General features: G+C 43.0%; 1 protein-coding gene across 1 annotated transcript in view; it reads left to right on the plus strand.

The window, feature by feature from the left end:
• PPEF2 (protein phosphatase with EF-hand domain 2) overlaps nucleotides 1–25,590 on the plus strand; it is a 43,304-nt gene that overhangs the window by 14,558 nt on the left and 3,156 nt on the right. The window contains exons 5-16 of the mRNA XM_058193099.1: nucleotides 633–802; nucleotides 2,993–3,107; nucleotides 4,390–4,436; nucleotides 6,343–6,509; nucleotides 7,839–7,875; nucleotides 7,971–8,120; nucleotides 10,556–10,798; nucleotides 12,383–12,625; nucleotides 15,415–15,600; nucleotides 18,287–18,432; nucleotides 22,725–22,831; nucleotides 24,756–24,925. Coding sequence (XP_058049082.1) covers nucleotides 633–802; nucleotides 2,993–3,107; nucleotides 4,390–4,436; nucleotides 6,343–6,509; nucleotides 7,839–7,875; nucleotides 7,971–8,120; nucleotides 10,556–10,798; nucleotides 12,383–12,625; nucleotides 15,415–15,600; nucleotides 18,287–18,432; nucleotides 22,725–22,831; nucleotides 24,756–24,925 — 1,781 coding nt within the window. The remainder of the gene's footprint in view (nucleotides 1–632; nucleotides 803–2,992; nucleotides 3,108–4,389; nucleotides 4,437–6,342; nucleotides 6,510–7,838; nucleotides 7,876–7,970; nucleotides 8,121–10,555; nucleotides 10,799–12,382; nucleotides 12,626–15,414; nucleotides 15,601–18,286; nucleotides 18,433–22,724; nucleotides 22,832–24,755; nucleotides 24,926–25,590) is intronic.

Raw genomic sequence — 25,590 nt, forward strand, 5'->3', positions numbered from 1 at the left:
AGAATAGAGAATTAGAAACAAAAGTGAAGGAAAGGGGAGAAAAAAATAATAATATAAGAAATATTCGATAGGAGTAAACAGGATTGAATATGTATATAACTGGAGTGTGACTGAATGTACAAAAAGTATATATGGAATATGCATGACTATATTGTAATCTACATGAAAGAAAAAGTGTTAGAAAAGTATGTACCAGACAAGTCGCACCATGTCTAATGCTTTTAAATTGTATATTTAATAAAATTTATTTTTTAAAAATAAAATAAAGGGACTGTTGTAAGGCGAGGACGACCTGCATAATAGTTTTTATTTATTTATTTGTCACAACAGTATATACAAGCATAAGCATGAAATAACTATATGATATATAAGCATATATATAAGCATAAGCATGAAATAACTATACGAATTGGATACAATCAAAGGGAACATTAGGACAGGAACAGTAGGCACGCTGGTGCTCTTATGCACCCCCCTTACAATAGTTAGTTACATTTAGTTAGTTAGTTAATAGTTACAATAACACCCTTACATAGTGTCCACAATCTTAACTTTTCTGATATCTGAGAGAAAAGATCGTGTGCATAATATCTGAAATATCATCTTAAAATTTTTGCTCTGCTTCTGCCAAGGGGCGTTGATTAACCGCATACTGTCGGAGACGGATGCTACGAAACAGAGCAAACTGGAAAAAACAATGGAGTCTATGGCGGTACCAGTCAGTTACAAAGGGCCTCGCCTTGGTTTCCCCCTGACGCCAGATGACGCGGTTAATGTCCTAGAAGCCTTCAGAAACAATCAAGTAAGTAACTGAAGAACAACCCTCTCAATAGCAATAGCACTTAGACTTATATACCGTTTCACAGTGCCTCTCTCAGTCAGCCTCTTGCTCCCAACAATCTGAATCCTCATTTTACTGACCTCGGAAGGATGGAAGGCTGAGTCAGCCTTGAGCCTGGTGAGATTCGAACTGCCAAATTTCAGGCATCCGGCAGTCCACAGGAGTAGCCTGCAGTACTGCATTCAAGCCACTGTGGCTCTTCAAGGGAATGTATCGGATATTCCTAAAAGAGAAGGCAACTATTAAAGGTAATCCTCTACTTACAACCCTTCTGTCAACTGTCCAGCTGGCGAATCCGGAAAAAGAAACTTCTGGGACGTTATTTTACTTTATTTCAGTAAAATTTTACTAAATAAACCACATTGGCACAGAAGAAGCAAAACCGGCTCTGGGTTTCCCTCGTAAAAGCGAGCATAATTCAGTCTTCCTTTCCTTACAGGGCCATCCACAGTCCATTACAGTCCACTAATCACTTCTGTTTATTTTGTTATGGGAACCAGCCGGCCACGCTGGGATATCTATTCTGGGTGTCCTTGAGGGGGAAGCAGTATCTCCTGGGAACCTTGGCTGCCATTTCCCCCATCCTTGCATTCAGATTCACCACCTCTTTTGTCAACCCGCAAGCAGAGTAGAATACTGGTGAAAGTGTGAGTCGGTCTTGACGTCTTTGTTTAGTGACCGTTTGAAGTTACAGAGGCACTAAAAAGGTGACTGAAAATTGTTCCTCGCACTTACAACCGTCACAGCATTCCCCACGGTCATGTGATTGGAATTTGGATGCTTGACCCTCAACATGTATTTACGATGGTTGTGTTGTGACCCAGGCCCAAGTAGGTAGTATTAGATGCAATCAGTTCAAAAACAAACAGACTTTATTAGAACAGCTGAGAATTAACTCATTCTCAGAGTAGTCCAAACGAAATCAAAACAAATTCTTCATAACACAATTCTTCAGTCTTATCACCAACCTTGGTCTAATTAGGCAAACTGCCAAAGGCTTTTCTTGGCAAAAGTTCAAAAGTAGACGACGCCAACAAGAAATAAATGCAGCAAGACAAGGAGCAAGGCTATCAACGTTGTTTTCCGACAAAGAACCCAAATGCCGTTGCTGGTCTTTTAAGCCTTATGGGGCGGGGGGGGGCAATCATCTATTGACCCTACTCCTGAGTTGTCCTCTTTGCTTGAGCTGCTCTTGCCTTCTGGCAGCTCTTCTCATGCATGCACTAGGAACAGGCTCCTTCTGTTCCTCTGCCTTACTACTGTCAGCCACTGGAGGCTCCAGAGTCCGCACATCACTCCCGGATGGCCCTGGCCCCATCTCTGCCTCTGACACAGAGCCCTCATCCAGGCCTTCTCCAGCCTCCAGGACTGGCCCATGTTCTTCCCCAGCCTCATCTCTGTCCGATTCCACTGCCAGCTTCACAGGCTGCTGACAGACTACAACAGTTGCAGCCTCTTGGAGTCATGTGATCACCATTTTCAACCTTCCCAGCTGCCTTCAGATAATGGGGGAAGCCAGATTCACTTAATGACCAAAGGATTCACTTAACAACTGTGGCAAAAAAAAAAGCTCATAAAATTGGGGACAATTCACTTAACAACCATCTTGCTTAGCAATGGAAGTTCTGGTCTCAATTGTCGTCATAAGATGAGGAGTACCTGTAATGGAGAGGGGTGTATTGTTGATTTACATGTCCTATTCACACGCATGCACTAAATATGTTTTGTGTGCGTGTTGCTCTTTGCAGCTTTTGGAAATATAGGTAGTCCTCCACTTATAACAGTTCGTTTAGTGACCATTGGAAGTTACAGCGGCCCTGAAAAAATTGACTTATGACCGTTTTTCACATTTATGACCATTGCAGTATCCCTATGGTCATGTACTCAAAGTTCAGATTTGGGAACTTGGGAACTGACTCATACTTAAATGGTTGCAATGTCCCATTGTCATGTGAATTAGCTTTTGCAAACGAAGTCAATGGGGAAGCCAGATTCACTTAAATGGGAAAACTCACTTAACAGATGTTTTTCTTAGCAACAGAAATTTTGGGCTCAATTGTGGTCGTAATTCAAGGACTATCTGTAATGAAGAACAAGGCTCAACCTCTCTCCAATTGCCTTTTCTAATGTTTTTTTCTTTATTCCCAGTAGCAGCTTCATCCTTACTATGTTCTAAAACTCTTCCACGAAGTAGAACAGCATCTCAGCCAGCTGCCAAATATCAACAGAATCTCTACCTGCTACAGTGAGGAGATCACCGTGTGTGGTAAGTCCACCTTTTGTAAATAGGTGGAGGTGGAGCCCTTGGCAAAGTTGCAAGAAAGAGAATAGCATTCGTGGGCCCAGCAAAGGAGGCCTCCTTAGATGGGTGGCATATAAATTAAATAGATAGATTAGATAGATATAGAGGGATTGAGATGGATGGATAGAGAGAGAGAGAGAGGGAGAGAGAGATAGGGTAAAGATAACGGTTTAGGTTCCCCTCGCACATATGTGCTAGTCATTCCCGACTCTAGGGGGTGGTGCTTATCTCCGTTTCAAAACCGAAGAGCCAGCACTGTCTGAAGACATCTTCATGGTTATGTAGCTGGCGTGACTAAATGCCAAAGGCACACAGAACACTGTTACCTTCCCACCAAAGGTGATCCCTATTTTTCTACTTGCATTTTTTACATGCTTTCGAACTGCTAGGTTGGCAGAAGCTGGGACAAGTAACGGGAGTTCACCCCGTTATGTGGCACTAGGGATTCGAACTGCTGACCTTTCGATCAACAAGCTCAATGTCTAAGCCACTGAGCGACTGCATCCCATAGACAGACAGACAGACAGACAGACAGACAGACAGACAGATAGATAGATAGATAGATGATACCGTGTTTCCCTGAAAATAAGACCCTGTCTGATATTTTTTTGAACCCTGAAATAAGCACTTGGCCTTATTGCCATGTGCTCAAAAGCCCGATTGGGCTTATTATCTGGGGATCTCTTATCTGGGGGGAAACAGGGTAGATAGATAGATAGACAGACAGACGGATAGACGGATAGATGGATAGATGGATAGATAGAGATAGATAGATGAGAGAGAGAAAATAAATAAGATAAAGATAAATATAGATGGATAGATGGCAGCAGAGGTGGTATTCAGCTGGTTCGGAGCGGTTTGGGTGAACTGGTAGCGGCAACCACCCACCTCGGCATAATCCTGTCCTATTTAGCCACATTTTCGAAGCTGGGCACAAGCGTGGAAGGTCGGGCGCAAGTGCAGAAGGCGTGTGCGCATGCAAAGTGAGTGTGTGCGCGCTTGGAGAACCGGTGGTAAGAATATATGAAACCCACTGCTGGTTGGCAGCAATAAGGAAATATTATGGGATGTTGATTTCTTAGCCTTCTTTCAAGATCAGCAGTGTCCTCCTTGGTGTTAAATAAAACTCCTGCACTGTGCAAGGAGCTGGATTAAATTGACTTTAAAGATTCTTCCCAATTATACATTCTAGGATTTTATTCGAATTCTTCACCGAGATAAAAACTTTCTCCCTTTTTTTTATTAGGAGACTTACACGGGCAAATATTCGACTTGTTTCACATATTTTACAAGGTAAGCAGAGCTTGGGGCGACGATCTGTCAAAAGCGATCGAAATAAACCAACCTTTATCTAAAAATACCCTGAATTCTTAATTTCCATGCAAGGAAAGACACAGTACTCTTCCTAGCCAGCTTATAAGAAAATAATCGCAGGTTTTGCTGGTGGTTAGTGTTGAGTTTGGAGAATGAGGAGGCAGGAGACAAATCATCGGCAACAACAGCTCTTTATCTTATGGTGTGAACCCAGCAACTGAAACAGTGGAACAGTCCTCCTTATATACTATTCTGGCTGAGGCACCAGCCAATCACCAACGTGCATTTTCCCACCAAAAGTTCCCTCCAAAATTCAAAGACATAACAGTTAGATTTCGCTACAGTGAAGCGATAAAACACACAACGTTCCTCCACCTCAGTAAATCTGTTTTGACTGGGTTTTTTTTCTTTTTGGGGAAAAAAATGAATAAATAAATAATCCATTCAGGCAAGAGGAAAAAAATAAAAATAAAATAAAAAGGGCAGTTTGAAACAATCTGGTTGGTCCACAGCATTTCACTTTGACATGTGCTAGCATCAATGTATAGTCTTTTTTTCTTCTTCTTCTTCTCTTCTTCTCTTACATGGGTTTGTGCATTTTCCCATGTATGTTGCACGGGAAACAGTATATGTTGTATGAAAAGACCCGGATCTTTTCACTGAACAAAAATTATCCAGGATTTTAAAGCTTCCCTCTATGAACTCGTCCTAACCTCCCATATTCTGGTCGCCATTTGCAATAGAATGCAGGGATAAGCTTAAAGGAAATGGAGACACTGCCTAAAATATCATCAAACACAAGGTCCCTGGCAATAGTGAAATCCAATTTTTTTTTACTACTGGTTCTGTGGGCGTGGCAGGGGAAGGATACTGCAAAATCTCCATTCCCACCCTACTCCAGGAGAAGGATACTGCAAAATCCCCATTCCATCCCCACTCCTGGGGAAGGATACTGCAAAATCCCCATTCCCCCCCCCACTCTGGGACCAGCCAGAAGTGGTATTTGCTGGTTCTCCGAACTGCTCCAAATTTCCGCTATCGGTTCTCCAGAACCTGTCAGAACGTGCTGCATTTCACCCCTGGTCCACAAGCCAGGATCCGGCCCGTGAAGTGGTCGGATCTGACCCCTGGGCCATCCTGCAAAATGTGTAAGGGGTTGGGTGGCTGCTGCTCAGTCTACCCGGTGTGAGCAGTTGGGGAGCGGCGTCAAGCTGGCCACGCCCATTTAGTCAGCCACGCCCACCCAGCTTCCCTGAGGTCAACCCCAGCCCTGATGAGACCCTCAATGAAATTGAGTTCGACACCCCTGCACTCCCTGTACATAAACAGGGAGGAAACTCCACTCCTTTCTAACACTGATGATGATACCTAGTTGGATCATGTAACATCTGTGAGAAAAGATCAGTCTCAGAGATCACCCAGGGCCCCATCGATTAAGGCTCACTTGGGGGCTTGTCATTGTACACATGATGTACAATCAGTGGTGATATTCAGCCACTTCTGACCAGTTCAGGTGGTGACCTATGGGTGGGCAAACCAATAGTGGCGACCTACGATGGGCCCGCCCTGCTGCTATGCCATCTTATTTAGCCACATTTTCTAAGCCGCGCACATGTGTGCAAGCCATGCGTACAAGCAAAGCGCATGCATGGAAGGCCGCACGCATGCACGGAAGGCGGACATGTGAGCAAAGCAAGCTTGCACACACACGCGCTTACATTTTCAGTGTGCGGTGAACCAATGATAAAATTATGTGAAACCCACCTCTGTGTACAATGACAATAAAGGCTATTGTTATTTTTATTGTTGTTGTTGTTGTCGTCGTTGTCTCCTAATCTTGCCATCCTACTGAAGTTTAATTTTAAGGATCTTTTCTTCCTTACAGAATGGACTTCCTTCTCCGCAGAAGTTGTACGTCTTCAATGGCGACTTTGTTGACCGAGGTCCGCATTCCATTGAGATCCTGATCATTATCTTTATTTTCCTCTTGATTTATCCCAAAGAGGTCCACCTGAATAGAGGAAACCATGAGGACTATATGATCAATTTCCGGTATGGAATCCAAAACATTTGCAGAAACGGCCATCTTTTATTTTATTTATTTTTGTAAGCCACAGAGGTACTGAGAGTGAGTTAGGTGGCCATAGGTGTGTGTGTGTGTGTGTGTGTGTGTGTGTGTGTGTGTGTTGTGGATAGACGGCATCCCTACCAGATGGATCAGCAATTTACTGACCCACCACATCCAATGTGTGGTGCTTAATGGAACTACAACTACACGGAGGGAAGCATGCAGTGGGGTACCCCAAAGATCTGTCCTTGGCCCAGTACCCTTCAACATTTTCCTAAACTTCAAACAGTCACTAAACAAACTGTTATAAGTTGAGGACTATCTATAAAAGCTATAGGGAATAAAATAACCTGGATGAATAGGAGGAAGAACTGTTAGCAAGATAAGTGACTCTTGAGCCATGGCCAAGAAAATAACCTGAAAAAGTGTTGGAATATATGTTAGAATGTATTTTGTATTGCAACAACTACAGAATTATACAACCAGTAGATGGCAGTGTTTAGTGTGCATCTATGGTTACAATCTATGGTTTCTTTATTTTCTGAGGAGAGTTTCCTGTTACAGTAATATACCAGTAGTTGAGCAGTAAAACACATGGTGACTGTGTTTTTAGTTTGCTCTATGTGGTGTTTTATATAAAACAGAATTTCTAACAGAAAGTTTCCCAGATAAGCCCCTCCCTAGTTCATACCAAGATAAAAGAACGGAGGAGGGAAGCCCATTCCAACTTGCAAGATTCTGTTACTGGATCTGTTTCAATAAAACTACTCCACTCCTACATGACATTGGTTTCTTGGTCTGATTTATCTTGCAGGGCTGAAAATAAGTCAAAAGTACAGGTAGTCCTCGACTTACAATTGAGCCCAAACTTTCTGTTGTTAAACGAGACATTTGTTAAGTGAGTTTTGCCCCATTTTGTGACTTTTCTTGCCACAGTTGTTCAGTGACTAACTGCAGTGGATCAGTTAGAAAGCCTGGTTTGTTAAGGGAATCTGGCTTCCCCATTGACGTTGCTTGTCAGAAGGTCGCAAAAGGGGATCGCATGACCCTGGGACAGAGCAAAGGTCATAAATATGAGTCAGTTGCTAAGTGGCTGAATTTTGATCACATGATCATGGGGATACTGCCAAGTTCGTTACGACGAAAAACAGGTCATAAGTCACATTTTTTCAGCGTCGTGGTAAATTTGAACCGTCACTAAACGAACTGTTGTAATTGGAGGACTACCTGTGCCACTTTTAATAGTGTCGTCGTCATTTTGCTCTCCTTCTGAGGCATCTATTTAAAACCTTCCTTTCTTTTTTACCTCTTAGCTACGGGTTCACCAAGGAAGTCACACGGAAATATAAGGTACTCCGGTTTACCTACCTGTTGCGTCTTCTATGTTGTTGGGTGACCCCGGACTGTGCATCTCAGTTTTTGTGCTCTGCTCCTCTTCCCTCTAGGATCACGCCCACAGACTTCTGTCAGTGATCAAGAACGTTTTTAGCAGCATCCCTTTGGCAACGGTTATTGACAGGAAGGTCTTCATTGTACATGGAGGCATATCCGATAAGACCGATTTGGACCGGCTAGACAAAGTTGAGAGATGTAAGGTATGGCATTAAAAGAGAACCTGCTTTTGTTTGTGGCAGAACAGAGCAGAAGAACAGAGTTGGAAGGGTCCTTGGAGGTCTTCTAGTCCAACCCTCTTCTTAGGCAGGAAACGCTACACCACTTCAGACAAATGGCTATCCAATTTCTTCTTAAAAACTTCCAGAGTTGGAGCATGCATAACTTCTGGAGGCAAGTTGTTCCACTGATTAATTGTTCTAACTGTCAGGAAATTTCTCCTTAGTTCTAAGTTGCTTCTTGCCTTGATTAGTTTCCACCCATTTCTTCTTGTCCTGCTCTCAGGTGCTTTGGAGAATAGCTTGAATCCCTCTTCTTTTATCCCTCTTCCCACTGCTATTATGTCACCCCTGCTCCTTCTTTTCATTAAATTAGACATACCCAGTTCCTGCAACCGTTCTTCATATGTTTTAATCTCCAGTTCAGGGGTGAAATCTGAAACAGTTTTCTACCAGTTCGCTGGCCGCGCATGCGTGCTGCACACCAAGAGAGCGTACATGTGCACCAAACATGTGCTGCATGCACATATGCACTGCACACCAAACGTGTGCTGCGCATTTAAAAAGCTATCGGTTTGGTTGAACCAGTAGTTTAAGAAAGCTACAATCCGATGATCACCTGTGCCATGCGGTTTAGCTTTGCTAGAAAGCTAAACCGCCAAGCGGACCCCCCCCCTCGCTGTTGTACTTACCTTCCCAACCCTCCTTTTGGTATGTACCGTGTGTGTGCACATGTGCAGTACACACCAAAAAGGAGGCTTGGGAAGGTAAGTGGAAAAGCGGGGGCGGGATCAGCTGTGGCATGCAGTTTGTTGTGTCTCGTCCGCTTTCACCACAGCTGGGGCCTTCTTATCTGCTTCCGAACGCTGAGGAATGTCCTAGTATGCCTCCTGGCCCCAGCTCTGGCTCCATGCCCAGGCAAACGGAGCAACTAGACCCCTCCCCCTTCCCCACAGCATGTGAGCCTGAGAAAGGTCAATTACCAACAGCTGCAGATTGGAGTGACCCTCGCTTCAGAAGAATTGATAGGCGGCGGCGACAGAAGGAAGGGAGGGGCAGGCCTGGATAAGTGCTGAGTCATGGAGCCACACCCCATGGCCTACATAAAGGATCTGCTTTCTGGCATTCTCTGAGTCAGGCAAAGTCTAACATATCTTGCTGAAGTCACTTTCTGGTCTCCTGCCTGCCTTGAGAACTTTGCTAGGACTTTGGCAGAGCTGCAGAGGCACGCCTGATTCGGATTTCCCTGACCCGGCCATCAGCGGAGGAGTGGGACACGACACAGTTTAGCTTCGCTAAAAAGAAGGAAATCTTGCTTTCTAAACCGCGTGGCACAGGTGATCGTTGGATCATAGCTTTTTTTAACTACCAACTCGACCGAACCAGTAGCTTTTTTTTATTACCGGTTCACCAGAACCTGTTGTTTTTATCACTACCGGTTCACACAAACTGGAGCGAACCAGTAGCATTTCACTCCTGCTCCAGTCCCTTAATCCTTTTTGTTGCTCTTCTCTGCACTCTTTCTAGAGTCTCCGCATATTTTTTACATCGTGACGGCCAAAACTGAATGCAGTATTCCAAGTGTGGCCTTACCAAGGCCTTATAAAGTGGTATTAACACTTCACGTGATCTTGATTCTATCCTGCTGTTAATACAGCCTAGCTGTTGGCTTTTTTGGCAGCTGCAGCACACTGCTGGCTCATATTTAAGTGGTTGTCCACTAGGACTCCACCTCTACAGATAATCAGGAAATCACACTTCTTATTCGAACTTAAGGCCTCTGTCTTCCACTTGATGGTTCTTTTTGTGTGTGTAAACAAGTCGTATTAGAATTTTTCTTTCATCACACATATTTTATGAACAGAGTGTTGACCTGGTCACATCTTACACATCTTATATATAATAACCTTTATAACCTTTTATTCAGGGAGTTTTGCCCCATTTTACGGCCTTTCTTGCCACAAGCTGCTAAGTGAATCACTGCAGTTCTTAAATTAGGAACAGGGTTGTTAAGTGAATCTGTCGTCCCCATTGACTTTGCTCGCCAGAAGGTCGCAAAAGGGGATCCCATGACCCTGGAACAATGCAACCATCATAAATATGAATCGGCTGCCAAGTGCCTCGATTTTGATCATGTGACTATGGGGATGTTGCCTGGGTTGTAAGTGTGAAAAACGATGATAAATCGCTTTTTTTCAGGGCTGTTGTAACTTTGAATGGTCACCGCACAAAGGGTTGTAAGTGGAGAACTACTTGTGTCCTTTTTGTGTTGCAGTGATCGGAACAGAACACAAGTATTCAAGAGAGACAAAACACAGACACTCCAAGATCACTCTGTCCTTTTCAATTCCATAACTGGATTGAGAATTTGGTTCTAGATTAAGTCATGTATATCCTTTGGTGTCTCCTTCTCAATTTAGATTCTCTCTGTGCTAGCACCAAAGAGAAGGAGAACTTTGGACTATACTGCATCTGAAGGTAGCAAAATGGTCAGGAGTGGTTCCACAATCAGCGTCCCCCAAGGGGGACAAAAGTCAGTCCAGGAAGATTCAAAATCCGCCGGCAAGTCACCTGGAGTCCAAAAAATCTCAGGACCCAGTTCATCTCTGGATTCAGAGGACTCAAGCGAATCCACAAACGATGACGATGATGACATTGAACAGGTAAGCATTTGGAGAACTGCCAAAATCCCAGCGAGCAGGAAAGTAGCAATGAACCCAGCTTAAGGTAGCAATAGCCGACCAACCTGTAGGATAAAAAGGGCAGAGCCTGTGGGTGGAGTCAAGAGAATCATCAGCCTAGAATCCTTATGCTCCCACCAGCCGTACAAGTCCGACCTTTCTTGAACTCTCTTAATTCTTATCTGCTTCCGAATGCTGAGGAATGTCCTAGTATGCCTCCTGGCCCCAGCTCTGGCTCCATGCCCAGGCAAACGGAGCAACTAGACCCCTCCCCCTTCCCCACAGCATGTGAGCCTGAGAAAGGTCAATTACCAACAGCTGCAGATTGGAGTGACCCTCGCTTCAGAAGAAGTGATAGGCGGCGACAGAAGGAAGGGAGGGGCAGGCCTGGATAAGTGCTGAGTCATGGAGCCACACCCCATGGCCTACATAAAGGATCTGCTTTCTGGCATTCTCTGAGTCAGGCAAAGTCTAACATATCTTGCTGAAGTCACTTTCTGGTCTCCTGCCTGCCTTGAGAACTTTGCTAGGACTTTGGCAGAGCTGCAGAGGCACGCCTGATTCGGATTTCCCTGACCCGGCCATCAGCGGAGGAGTGGGACACGACACAGTTTAGCTTCGCTAAAAAGAAGGAAATCTTGCTTTCTAAACCGCGTGGCACAGGTGATCGTTGGATCATAGCTTTTTTTAACTACCAACTCGACCGAACCAGTAGCTTTTTTTTATTACCGGTTCACACAAACTGGAGCGAACCAGTAGCTTTTTTTATTACCGGTTCACCAGAACCTGTTGTTTTATCACTACCGGTTCACACAAACTGGAGCGAACCAGTAGCTTTTTTTATTACCGGTTCACACAAACTGGAGCGAACCAGTAGCTTTTTTTATTACCGGTTCACACAAACTGGAGCGAACCAGTAGCATTTCACTCCTGCTCCAGTCCCTTAATCCTTTTTGTTGCTCTTCTCTGCACTCTTTCTAGAGTCTCCGCATCTTTTTTACATCGTGACGGCCAAAACTGAATGCAGTATTCCAAGTGTGGCCTTACCAAGGCCTTATAAAGTGGTATTAACACTTCACGTGATCTTGATTCTATCCTGCTGTTAATACAGCCTAGCTGTTGGCTTTTTTGGCAGCTGCAGCACACTGCTGGCTCATATTTAAGTGGTTGTCCACTAGGACTCCACCTCTACAGATAATCAGGAAATCACTTCTTATTCGAACTTAAGGCCTCTGTCTTCCACTTGATGGTTCTTTTTGTGTGTGTAAACAAGTCGTATTAGAATTTTTCTTTCCAAGTATTCCAATATATTCACTATCTGCCTAATGTTATTCCTCATTTGTCTCCCTTTTATAAAACCAGACTGGTCAGTGTGGATCCTTTTGTTGTACAATTTCCATTAACCTATTTGCCATTATTTTTGCAAAAATCTTATAATCATTATTCAAGAGAGACAAAACACAGACACTCCAAGATCGCTCTGTCCTTTTCAATTCCATAACTGGATTGAGAATTTGGTTCTAGATTAAGTCATGTATATCCTTTGGTGTCTCCTTCTCAATTTAGATTCTCTCTGTGCTAGCACCAAAGAGAAGGAGAACTTTGGACTATACTGCATCTGAAGGTAGCAAAATGGTCAGGAGTGGTTCCACAATCAGCGTCCCCCAAGGGGGACAAAAGTCAGTCCAGGAAGATTCAAAATCCGCCGGCAAGTCACCTGGAGTCCAAAAAATCTCAGGACCCAGTTCATCTCTGGATTCAGAGGACTCAAGCGAATCCACAAACGATGACGATGATGACATTGAACAGGTAAGCATTTGGAGAACTGCCAAAATCCCAGCGAGCAGGAAAGTAGCAATGAACCCAGCTTAAGGTAGCAATAGCCGACCAACCTGTAGGATAAAAAGGGCAGAGCCTGTGGGTGGAGTCAAGAGAGTCATCAGCCTAGAATCCTTATGCTCCCACCAGCCGTACAAGTCCGACCTTTCTTGAACTCTCTTAATTCTTATCTGCCGCCAATTTAGTGCTGACTGTTAGTTGACCAGATTCTCGTGTAGAGGCAGGAGCAATACATCAACAGCAAATGGTCCTGATTCTTCACGCCCAATACAACCACAAGTAAGGGAGTCAAAGAGTAGATAATAAAAAAAGTTCTCGTTCTAAGAAATTGAAACAATCTCTTTACAATGGAGGAAATCATGCTGACAGGGTGGATTATATGATAATCCTGCACCAATCACAGTTTAGGTTCATGTCACACAGATCTGAGCCATGATTTACTGTATGCCCATTACATGCCTGTAATTAGCCCATTACATAAAAGTAAAAAAGTTGAGGTTGTATGTTATTACCTGGTTCTACTGCACCAAAAGGAGTTGGAAATGAATGCTTTTTTCTTTCTTTCCCTCTTTGATCCTAGATTTTTTTCCTTTTTTCCCCTTCCCCTATTTTTCTATTATTTTCATTTTTTTTCTTCGTATTTTTGTATTTTAGATTTTGTTAAACTAATAAAAACCCGAAACTCCAGAATTTCAAATGCTGATGCTATTCCTAGCTGACATTTGTTTTGAACGTGGACTTGCATACCTGACTCGTACACAAAATTAAAATAGTTTTACAACAATTAAACAACAACAATCCCCTCCCCCTCCTCCTAAACCCCCGGACTTCCCGGAGCAAACACAAGGTATAGTTCCTTAAACAAAACAGTCAAACATTAAATTTTAAAAATCTAACACAATTATAATCTTTCTCTCTCACATAACCTGACTTCTTCCATTAAAATCAAAATAACATCCTTCATTCAAAAGCAATCTGAAATTTCTTAATCTGATATCTATTTTGAATATAATCAATCCAGTTCTTCCATTCATTTAAATATTTTTCTTGAGTACTGTCTTTCAAGAAGGCTGAGATTTTAGCCATCTCAGCCAAATTGGAAACTTTCAATATCCATATTCAATATTGTATCTCTGGCATATAAATTTGTATAATATTCCAAGAAAGCTTTTTTAATTTTATCCTGTTGAAATCGCACTTTACCCTTGTATTCAATTCCTTCAATAGTACGTGCTTTCTGTCTTTTCCTTAACATATAAGCCAACCACCTCCTGATTTATTGGCATTACAAAAGTATTATGTTTAGCATATTGTATATTGGTTGCCACCTGATCTGCCATTAACATATTAAATTGACTCTGTAATATCTTTATCGCCTCAATAGTTTTTAAATCATGTGGATTATGTACCAATAATTGTTGTTTCCTCTGAATTTCCTCTTCTAAATCCCTACGCTGTTTTTGTAGTTTTCTCCTCTGTCTACTATTAATATATATCAAGTTTCCTCTCATAAAGGCCTTGCGCGTCCCACACCATTTCTATCAAGTTCCTTTCCCAAATTATAATCAAAAAATTCTTTCATTTGTTTTTTACATTGATTTACATTATCCTCATATCTAAACAAATTTTCATTTATTCTCCATGATCTTCTTCCACCTTCATATTGCAACTCCATCCATACCGGACTATGATCAGTTAAACACCTTGGAAATATCTTTGTTTTCCTAACCCTAGAAAGCAAGTCATTGGTAATTAATATAAAATCAATACGTGAAAAAGATTGATGCCTATCCGAAAAATAAGTATAATCTCTATCATCAAAATTCTGCCTTCTCCATATATCTTTCAACTCAAAATCTTCCATCAAATCAAAAAAAGATTTAGGCAATTTTGCATGCATAGGAATTTTCTTAGAAAGAGTTCTTTTATCTTTTCTATTGTCCATTACACCATTCCAATCCCCTAATATAATAAATGTTTTATAGTCCCAAAAAGTCAATTTTTCATGTAACAATTTATAAAATTTTTCTTGTTGTTGATTAGGTGCATATATGCCAATCACAAGTGTCTTTTTTCCTTCTAAAATCAATTCAATAGCAATATATCTTCCTTGAATGTCCGTTTCAATTAATTTACTTGATATATTTTTCTTCAAATATATAACTATACCATTTTTCTTATTCGGAGCAGAAGAAACAAAATGTTTACCTAATTTCGAATTAATCAAATATTTCTGATAAAAAAAGTTCTCGTTCTAAGAAATTGAAACAATCTCTTTACAATGGAGGAAATCATGCTGACAGGGTGGATTATATGATAATCATGCACCAATCACAGTTTAGGTTCATGTCACACAGACCTGAGCCATGATTTACTGTATGCAAGTAGTAGTCCTCGACTTATAACCCCAATTAGCCCATTACATAAAAGTAAAAAAGTTGAGGTTGTATGTTATTACCTGGTTCTACTGCACCAAAAGGAGTTGGAAATGAATGCTTTTTTCTTTCTTTCCCCCTTTGATCCTAGATTTTTTCCCCCTTTTTCCCTTTCCCCTATTTTTCTATTATTTTCATTTTTTTTCTTCGTATTTTTGTATTTTAGATTTTGTTAAACTAATAAAAATCCGAAACTCCAGAATTTCAAATGCTGATGCTATTCCTAGCTGACATTTGTTTTGAACGTGGACTTGCATACCTGACTCGTACACAAAATTAAAATAGAGCAACTGAAAAACCTCCTGTCTATGACTTTACTCGTAGGTGATAGATATTTTATGGAGTGACCCTGATTCCAAACCTGGATGCACAGAAAACTTAGAAAGGGGCGGAGGCTGTTACTTCGGACCTGATGTGACAGATATGTTTTTGCGGAAACACAGCCTGCAGTTCATCATCCGCTCTCATGAATGCAAGCCAGAGGGTTATGAAGTCGATCACAATCGGAAGGTAGGGGAGGATCGGTGTTTAGGGTGCTGCTGGAGAGGTGCAGGCTACCAGCAAAAGCTTCTGGATGTCAAAAGTGCATGGGGTATAGAATCACAGATTCATAGAATTACAGAGTCACAAAATCACAGAATCACAAAATCACAGAATGATAAAGTCATAAAATCAAAGAATCACAGAATCACAGAATGATAGAGTCATAAAATCAAAGAATCACAGGATCATAGAATAACAGAATCACAGAGTCACAAAATCAAAAAATTACAGAATCAAAAAATCACAGAATCATAGAATCAAAATCCACAGAATCACAGAATCACAAAATCATAGAATCACAAAATCACAGAATCATAGAATCATGGAATCATGGAATCAGAGTCACAAAATCACAGAATCATAGAATCACAGACTCATATAGTTATCATAGAGTCGCCACAGAATCATAAACTTGTAGAATCTATCATAAAATCATAGGGCTGAAATTCCCCTTTATTTCTAGGTTGGATCCACTCACCCTCTGACAAACTTCCACCCACTGCTTCTTGTCCTGCCCTTGGGTGCAACGGAGAGTCAATTGAAGCTCTCTCCCCTTTAAGTATTGGAAGACAGTTGTCATGTCTCTCCTAAACTTTACTTTGGTTGGGCTAAACATAATTAGATCCCTTCGCCTCTTGTCATCATTGATGCTGTTCTCTGCCCTCTGTCAGGGCTGCCGTTGTGCTACGCTGCATCTTGCTTGCTGTTGGCAGCCTGCCATTGTGAAAGGGTGGGGGGGACAGGGAATGCATGCGAGGGAGGGTTGCCAAAGGATACCATGAGAAAATGAAATCAAGCCTCGGATAGTCCCATGAGAAGTGGTGTCAAGGACAGGTGAAGGAATGCCAGCTGCAGACTGGGATTGTTTCCCAAAACAATTTGTTAGGCCTACTTGGACACTTCTTGATAACCAAGGTGTAGCTGAGTGGAGGGAGACAGAGCAAAATTAACCATATACTTTGGGTGGGAAAACCTCAGCTCCAGCTTCACTGCTTTCTGTAATTGCTTGGCTTTAGTTAATAGGACGCAGTGGCTCAGGAGCTAGGATGTTGAGCTTGTCGATTGAAAGGTCGGCAGCTCAGCGGTTCGAATCCCTAGTGCTGCCGTGTAACGGGGTGAGCTCCCGTTACTTGTCCCAACTTCTGCCAACCTAGCGGTTTTGAAAGCACGTAAAAATGCAAGTAGAAAAAATAGAGACCACCTTTGGTGGGAAGGTAACAGCGTTCTGTGCACCTTTGGCGTTGAGTCATGCCAGCCACATGACCACAGAGAGGTCTTCAGACCGCGCTGGGTCTTCAGCTTTGAAACGGAGATGAGCCCTTAGAGTCGGCAATGACTAGCACGTATGTGTGAGGGGAACCTTTACCTTTACCTTTTTTAGTTAAAGTATACCTTTTGGCTAATCATGGGCCTAAGAGTCTTTCTTTTCTAACTGACCAAGTTGGGACTGCTAACACATTTCTCTCTAGGACCTCAGCATCTGTTCTGTATATATCAACTCACTAAGCAACCAGTTGTAAGTTAGCGAGTACCTATAGAAATAAAAACATAGGTTGTATCATCAGCGTGGAGCTCAACCCAGTAAAACTCCATAGGCTAACCCATTTCTTCTGGTAGTAACTCACCAACAGACTTAAACACCATGGGATCCAACCATTGTAGTCAATGGGCAGGTTTTTTTCCCCCAGAAAATGGAAGCAAATGCCAAAACTCATAAATCGCAGGATACCATGGCGACACTTCCTTTTTGTGCCGATTACATGTAATTTTTATCTGGGAGATTTGTGAAAATCATTTTGGGAATGGATATTAATAGCAGGTTTGCTGTGCAAACAATGCACAAATGTGGATTAAAGTAAAGGTTTCCCCTGGCCAGTCGTGTCTGACTCTAGTAAACAGTGCTCATCTCTGTTTTTTGACCAAGGAAGCAGGTTTTGTCCGACGATGCTTTGTGGCCTGCATGCAGTGGTGGGATTCAAATAATTTAACAACCGGTTCTCTGCCCTAATGACCAGCCGGTAGGCGTGGCTTAGTGGTCATGTGACCTTGTGGGCATGGCCAACTCAAGATCACTCACGTCAATGGGCGCCTTGCCTTAGCTGTTACAATGTAATAAGGGTTAACCAGAGAGGCAGTTTCTGTAAGCAGGGCAATAAAGATTAGGCTAGAAACAACACCAGAATGTTTCCTTCCTGCCTTCCTTACAGGATTAGCCCTGTAAAGTGTAAAAAAACAAAATAAGGTTTCTTCCAGCAACTGGTTCTCTGAACTGTTTAGAAAGTTAACAACCGGTTCTCCCGGATAGGTGCGAACTGGCTGAATCCCACCACTGCCTGCATGACTATATGTCGGGGGGTGGGGCATCAACACTGTTAACTTCTCACCGAAGTGGTACCTATGTATCTACTCACATTTGCATGCTTTTGAGCTGCTAGGAGATAGGGTGAGGCAGGGGAGCGCCCCCTGTTGCACAGCACTTGGGTCTCGAACTCGGACTGTCAGCTCTTCAGCTGACAAATTCAGCATCTTTAACCATTGAGTTTCGCGCCCCACCAATGTGGATTAAACCAAAGCAAAGATGATCATGTGGTTTTTGGAGACTTTAACATGGGGACTGCTCTAAGTCTGTTTTACTCTGTTTTGTCTTGACAAGGTCATCACCATATTTTCGGCTTCAAACTATTATTCAGCGGGCAGTAACCGGGGTGCCTACATCAAATTGGGACCTGACCTCATCCCTCATTTTGTCCAGTTTCAAGCCACCAAAGGAGTATCCCGCCAACTGAACATTATTCAAAGGTCAGCCAGCATTGCGGATCGTTGTTATAGCCTGTTGTGTCCCGCCAGCGGCCAGCTGATCTGGCAGCAGATTCAGACAATGAGGAGGTTGGGGAGGAACATGGGCCAGTCCTGGAGTCTGGGGAAGACTCTGATGAGGGCTCTGCATCAAAGGCAGAGAGGGGGTCAGGGCCGTATGCCAGTTATCATCTGCCTTTGGAATCAGACATCAGTGAGGCAGATGAACAGCTGGAGCCTGTTCCCAGTGTGCGCATGCGCAGAGTTGCCAGACGAAGGGAACAGCTAAAGAACAAGGGTCAACTTGGGAGTAAGGCCAGAGGTGGACAATGAATGGCCCCTCCCAGAGGGATTAAAAGAGGAGCAAAAGGGGAGTGCAGGAGACAATTAGTTCATTCCTACATTCTTGCCAAGTATTGCTGGGAAGCCTAATAAAAGTCAGTAATTGTGAACTATCTTGAAAGACTGTGGGAGAGGAAAGACTTTGCTGGAGAGGAATTCACTGTCAATTAAATAAAAGGGGTTTATCGGGATGAGGACTCAGAACATACAGGTGGATTCCTCAAAGAATAGCTTTATTGGATATATCATATTGGCACAGATCTGGTGAAAACCGACTCTGAAGTTTCCCGCATAATTAAAAGTAAACATTTTCCCTCAATCCCAAACAGTCACATGGTCCAATCACGAAGCCGTCTGGTTGCCTGGCGACATCCCTCCTCCCTCCTCGGGCCAGGAGTGAGAATGTTCTTGGTTCCTAAGAGAAAGTATTTTATTTTGGCTACAAAACCCCAGCGATCTCTAATCCCCCCGTCACTATCGCTCAGTTCCAGTGTGGCAACACTGAAGCTCCAAGATGGCTTCGGTCAGGTCAGCTTCAGGGTTGACAGATAGTCCTCATCTTACAACAGTTTGTTTAGTGACCGTTCGACGTCCCAGTGTCACTGGAAAAAGTGACTTATGACCATTTCCCACCCTTATGGGCCATCGCAGCATCCCCGTGGTCACATGATCAACTGACTCATATTTATGACGGTTGCAGTGTCACAAGACACGTGATCCCCTTTTGCCGCCTTCCGACAAGCAAAGTCAACGGCGAAGTCAGATTCTCTTAGCAACCGTGTTCCTGACTTAACAGCGGCAATGATTCTCTTAACAACTGTGGCGAGAAAGGTCGTTAAATGGGACAAAACTCACTCAACAACTGTCTCGCTTAGCAACCGAAACTTTGGGCTCATAAGTTGAGGGCTAATATTTAATAATAGCGGTGAAGTAGTAGTAATAATATAAATATATCGTCCTTTAGGAGATAATGTTTTGAAAAAAGATATAAAAGGGAAAGTATTTTATCCTTTCACCCGCATTTGTTATGCCAGGGGGAAAAAATGACATTTGAAGTTTATTAAGTGTTGGTTACAGTTGTGGCCAAAATTGCGGAAACCTTTTGGGAAAAGTGTATTTTCTAACACTAGCTAATAACACCACTTTTTTTGGGGGGAGTAGTACCATAAAATTATATATCCATGGAAAGATAATTTAATCAAGAATGTAATGCCATAACTTTTATGAAGGATTTGCTATTAGAATAGCAGTTACAGTATAAAGAAGAAAAGCGAAACACGTAGAAAAAATGAGATATACAAAAATTATCACTATAGAGAAAACAAGTTATACAAAAATGATCACCATGTCAGTTAATACTTAGTTGGGTAACTTTTAGCATGAATTACGGCCTTACAACGTCTTCCCATGGAGTGAACCAAGTCTTTTAGTTCTGTAGCTGTTCTAATGTGAAACCAAGATTGAAGGATTGCTTCTATTAACTGGGTTTTATTGCTGGGTCACTTCTGACTAACAAGTTTCTTTAGTTGGCTTCATAAATTTTCAATTGGGTGAAGGTCTGGGCTATTCCCAGGCCATTCCAGCAGTGGAATAGGATTATCTCAAAATTCCCCCCCCCCAAAAAAAGGGGTGTTATTAGCCATCAAACCTCAAAAATACACTTTTCCCAAAACGTTTCCACAATTTTGGCCATTACTGTAATGGCTAGGCTTGCCAAAGTGAACCAGGCTAAATATTTAGGCCATATATATTATCAACTTTCTCTTGTCCAATGTTCTTCAGATATATTATACTGGCTGAGGATTATGGGTTAGGAAGCCCAATCCAGGAAGGCTGGAATATAGGTTGTCCTGGACTTATGACCATAACTTAGGCTAGAATTATAGCCATGCTGGTTGTTACGGATGTCATCAGGTAATAGTGCCTGATCTTACAATGGTTTTTTTTGTGGCAGTTGCTAAGCCAACACGACAGTCGTAAAGTAAACATTGCGGTCATTAAATAAAGCTAAAGATTTTGCAGTATCCTTCCCCTGCCATGCCCACCAAACCATGCCCACCAAGCCACACCACAGCTACCAAGCCATGGCCAAAGAACCGGTAGTAAAAAAATTTGAATTTTACCACTGCTTAGAGTGATCCAACACTTTCAGTTAGCCGAACATGAAAAAGGTTGCATTCCCCATGTCCAAGATTAAACAAAGAATTATATCATAAAGCCCCTTGCTAAGGAAAGTCTTTTTTAGTGGTCTCTTGCCTTTTGTCCTTTACAACTGTAGGCAGACAACTGCAAAAGCTTTTTCCAAATTGCTCTACAGATGGTTTTGACCTTCCTGTTTCCTCTAATTAACTCAGCTTAATTAAAAGCAAATTCTCTGTCCCCTCTTCCTTGACTATAGAAAGTACCTCAGGCAAAATTCCTTTGAATAAAATTCTCCTTTCTTATCGCTTTCCTTCCACAGCAATCCCAATTAAAAGAATGCTTTAATAATTTTTATTCCTGAGGAAATCTCTTGACATTGACTCATCTTTCGGGATGCAATGGGTTTTTTTTTTTTTTATTGGAAACTGGAAGTAAACACTGGTTTCCAGAGGAAAGAAAATGTACATCACATGATGCAGGACATTACAAACAATTGTAAATGCAGGCCCGTTGCCAAGCACTCAAAATGCGATCGCATGGGACAGGGGGCTGTTCCGAACTTCGAACCTACACTTTTAAATGCTTTTTGGTATTTAAATAAAGGAGAATATTTGTAGCTCGGGGTTGAAATGGGGGCCCCTGGTGCTGTCTTAAGCTTGGTTGTTTCCTTGCAGACATTTCATTACCCAGCTAGGTAACATCATCAGTGCCAGTAGAGGAGAGCAAATCCATTCCCTACTGGCCCTGGTGGGATTCAAATAATTTAACAACTGGTTCTCTGCTCTAATGACCGGCTAGGTGGGCGTGGTCATGGTGGGTGTGGCCAGGGGTGTGTGACAGGCAGCACTCGGACTCCTGCACTTCAGTGGGAGCAAAAATGGGCCGCGGGGAGCACGCTGTCCCCCCCGTGGCCTGTTTTGGGCCTATGAGGCCTCCCTGGAGCCTCCTGGGAACAAAAATGGGCCATTGGGGAGGGTGGGCTGCCGTACACATCCATGCCCTGTTTTGGGCCTAGGAGACCTCCCTGCACTTACCTGGGAGCCAAAATGAGGCACGTGGGAACTCTTGGAAGGGGCAGGGCGGAGCCAGCCAGCAATTTAACTACCAGTTCACCCAAACCGGCTGAATTAGTATTAGTATTTATTAAATTTCTATACCGCCCTTCTCCCGAAGGACTCAGGGCGGTTTACAGCCAACATAAAGACAATATATATAAACAAAATTAAAAGACAATATAAAAATCTGATTAAATTTGGCTAATACCTATTAAAATTCAAATAACAATGATAAAATCCCCACCACTGTCTACTAGTACTGATAATGTTATACCTAGTTCGGGTGACGAAATGTCTGCCAGAAAACCACCAAGCTGAGAGAGCACCAAGGAAGCCTTTTATTAGAATTAAATGACCAGCAGTAAGTCGAGAACTATCTGTAGAGAAAATTAAATGATCCGTCCCAAGGATCAGCCCATAGATTTCCACTGCTCTCCTCTCCTTTGCCTTCTGTGCATCCATGCGTCAGGCACTGGACCCAGCTGTTCCTCCTCTTCCTCATCAGCCACTTCCAGACCTAGGGATGATGATGGGACTGGAGGCTAAAACATAGGAAGAACGGTTGCAGGAAAGGAAAAGAGTTTTTTTTTAAAAAAGAAAAATATCCCACAATCCAGCTGATTTATTCCAGTGAACAAAGGACGATTCTGTTCTGCGATCAGCCTCTCAAAGCTAGTCATCCCGAAAGGGCACAGTCTGAATGTTTTCATTCTTGCACGATTTTATGTGGCGGACTTTTTACTTTTTCTCTCCCAGGACCAGCCGAGTGGAGGAGTCGGCGTACCACATTTTAAAGGAGCAATTGTTTGCTCACAGATCAGAACTCATTGCAGCATTCAGGGGCTACGATAAGAGGAACACAGGTAAGGAACACATTTTTGGGGGACGGCGGTCAGAAAGTCGAGATGGGCTCTCTGCCCATAAAAACTTGGCAGAGCTTTGATGGCACCACGACAGCAGTAACAATAGCACTTATATACCGCTTCATACAACACTAAGTGGTTTATAGAATCAGTCTATTGCTCCCAGCAATCTGGGTGTTCTGATCCAGCCCTCCAAATACGACAAACACTCTGAAGTTAACTCAAAGATTTCTTTATTAGGAGCGCCAGCAGCCCCAGCAAAAAGTTTCTCTCTCAATGCAGGCTAACAAGTCTGTCTGGCAGGGAGATGAATAATTGTCTGCCACATCTATTTATCTCGGCCCCCCCTGCCTTTTAACCCCAGAGCTAGGATGGGGCTTCGCTAGCAGCGCTGGCTCTTCTGTCCCAAGGATCAGCCCATAGATTTCCACTGCTCTCCTCTCCTTTGCCTTCTGTGCATCCATGCGTCAGGCACTGGACCCAGCTGTTCCTCCTCTTCCTCATCAGCCACTTCCAGACTAGGTCCCATGATGATGGGACTGGAGGCTAAAACATAGGAAGAACGGTTGCAGGAACTGGGCATGGCTAGTCTAGTGAAGAGAAGGATCAGGGAGACATGATAGCAGTGTTCCAATATCTGAGGGGCTGCCACAGAGAGGAAGGGGGTCAAGCTATTTTCCAAAGCACCTGAAGGCCAGACAAGGAATCATGGATGGAAACTGATCAAAGAGAGATTCAACCTAGAAATAAGGAGAAATTTTCTGACAGTGAGAGCAATCAACCAATGGAACAGATTGTCTTCGGAGGCTGTGGGAGCTTCATCACTGGAAGCTTTCAAAAAGAGACTGGACTGCTATCTGTCAGAAATAGTGTAGGATCTCCTGCTTGGGCAGGGGGTTGGATTAGAATATAAGGTCCCTTCCAGAGGTGGGTTTCAGCAGGTTCTGACCAGTTCTGGAGAACCGGTTGTGGAAATTTTGAGTAGTTCGGAGAACCGGTAGTAAAAATTCTGACTGGCCCCGCCCCCATCTATTCTCTGCCTCCCGAGTCCCAGCTGAAATGGGGGAGGAAATGGGGATTTTACAGTATCCTTCCCCTGGAGTGGGGAAGGAATGGAGATTTTACAGTAACTTTGATGATCAAAGAAAGAGAGGATTCAGAATATTTTAAGATAGGGGATCAATTTTACCATTGGTTAGAAAAAAGATATAGATAAGCAATGGATAGTTATGTAAGAAAATGGTATAATTAGAAGAAAGAAGAAACAATAAAAAGATGGAGCCATGAAGAAAACACCGAGATGTCACACGGAAGGAATTGATTGACGTATTAAATGTTTGTTTGTTTATTATACATATATATATATATATATATATTTGTTTTCTGAGGTTTTCGCGGGTGTTTGGCTATTCAGGTTTTCTCCCGCGTAAAATTGGAAGTGTCTTGGTGACGTTTTGACGAAATCCCATTCGTCATCTTCAGGCTAGGTGTTTACAGCTTCGTGCTTCTAGGAGAAATGTGTGATCGCAGCTGTTTCTTCCTTTTAACTGCTAGTGAGGGTTTGAACTGATTGGTTGGGAGCTTGGCTGTGTTGTGATTGGGTGGAGATGTGTTCTGATTGGGTGGGGGTTTGGCTGTGCTCTGATTGGCTGGGGGTATGTTCTGTTTAGGGGGGGGGCTTGGTTGTGCTCAGGTTGGTCTGAGATGCCGGGGGATTTGAGTTGGTGAGCTGCATTGCTGTTGTTCGCATTCACGAACGCGAAGCCATTTATATATATAAATCCCTGCTACTTAAAAATCACCAATTCACCCAATGACCACCAAAACCAGGATCCATTATGGTCATAACTCAAGGACTACCGTACCTATAACGTTGGTCCTTCACCAGGTCATTCTGAAACAAATTATTTTTGTGTTCTCACAGGCCTCATCACTGTAAACGACTGGGCAAAAGCCATCGAGTCGGTCCTCCAGCTGGGACTGCCATGGAGGATGCTGAGACCGCATCTGATATTGCAACTGACCAATGGAAAGGTGGACTACAAGACGTGGCTCAAAGACATCGTGACGGAAGAGAAATCTTCCATCCAAGAGGTAATCCACCAAACTAGAGGGGTCTCTGGGAACGAAGAGAACCAACATCACACACCAATAGTCATGTTCTCCTTCTAAACTTAGGCAAGTAAAACCAATCATACAGGTACAGATTATTAGGTGATGTTGTGACCTACCAGCAGCCAGCAGAGCTGGCAGCAGAGTCGGACAGTGAGGAGGTTGGGGAGTCCTGGAGGCTGGGGTAAACTCAGATGAGGGCTCTGTGTCAGAGGCAGAGAGGGAGTTAAACAGCAGCGAGGGAGAAGAACAGCTGGAGCCTGTTCCCAGCGTGTGCCTGTGCAGAAGACAAAAACAACTCAGAAAGCAGGGTTGACTCGGGAGTAAAGCCACACCTTGGAGGTGATTGGCCCCTCCCATGGGAAATAAAAGAGGAACGAACAGGGAGTGGGCTTTTGCAGGAAACAATTCGTTCGTTCCGTGACTCTGAGACACTCTGTGCCAAGTTTGGCCTTGTACTGCGGTTGGAAATAAGTTACATGGCAGCTTGCCATACGAGATAAGGTGTGTTGAGAAATATTCCTTTGAAAAACTGTTTGGACAAGCCTTGCTGACTGTGAATGAAAGTAATTCACAGTCGTGTAAATAAAAGAGGTTTTGCCTGGATCAATTCCTGCCTCCTGCTTGTTAAGGGAGCCTAGGTCAGA

The sequence above is a fragment of the Ahaetulla prasina genome, chromosome 8, assembly GCF_028640845.1.
Source record: "Ahaetulla prasina isolate Xishuangbanna chromosome 8, ASM2864084v1, whole genome shotgun sequence".
In the NCBI taxonomy this organism is placed as follows: domain Eukaryota; kingdom Metazoa; phylum Chordata; class Lepidosauria; order Squamata; family Colubridae; genus Ahaetulla; species Ahaetulla prasina.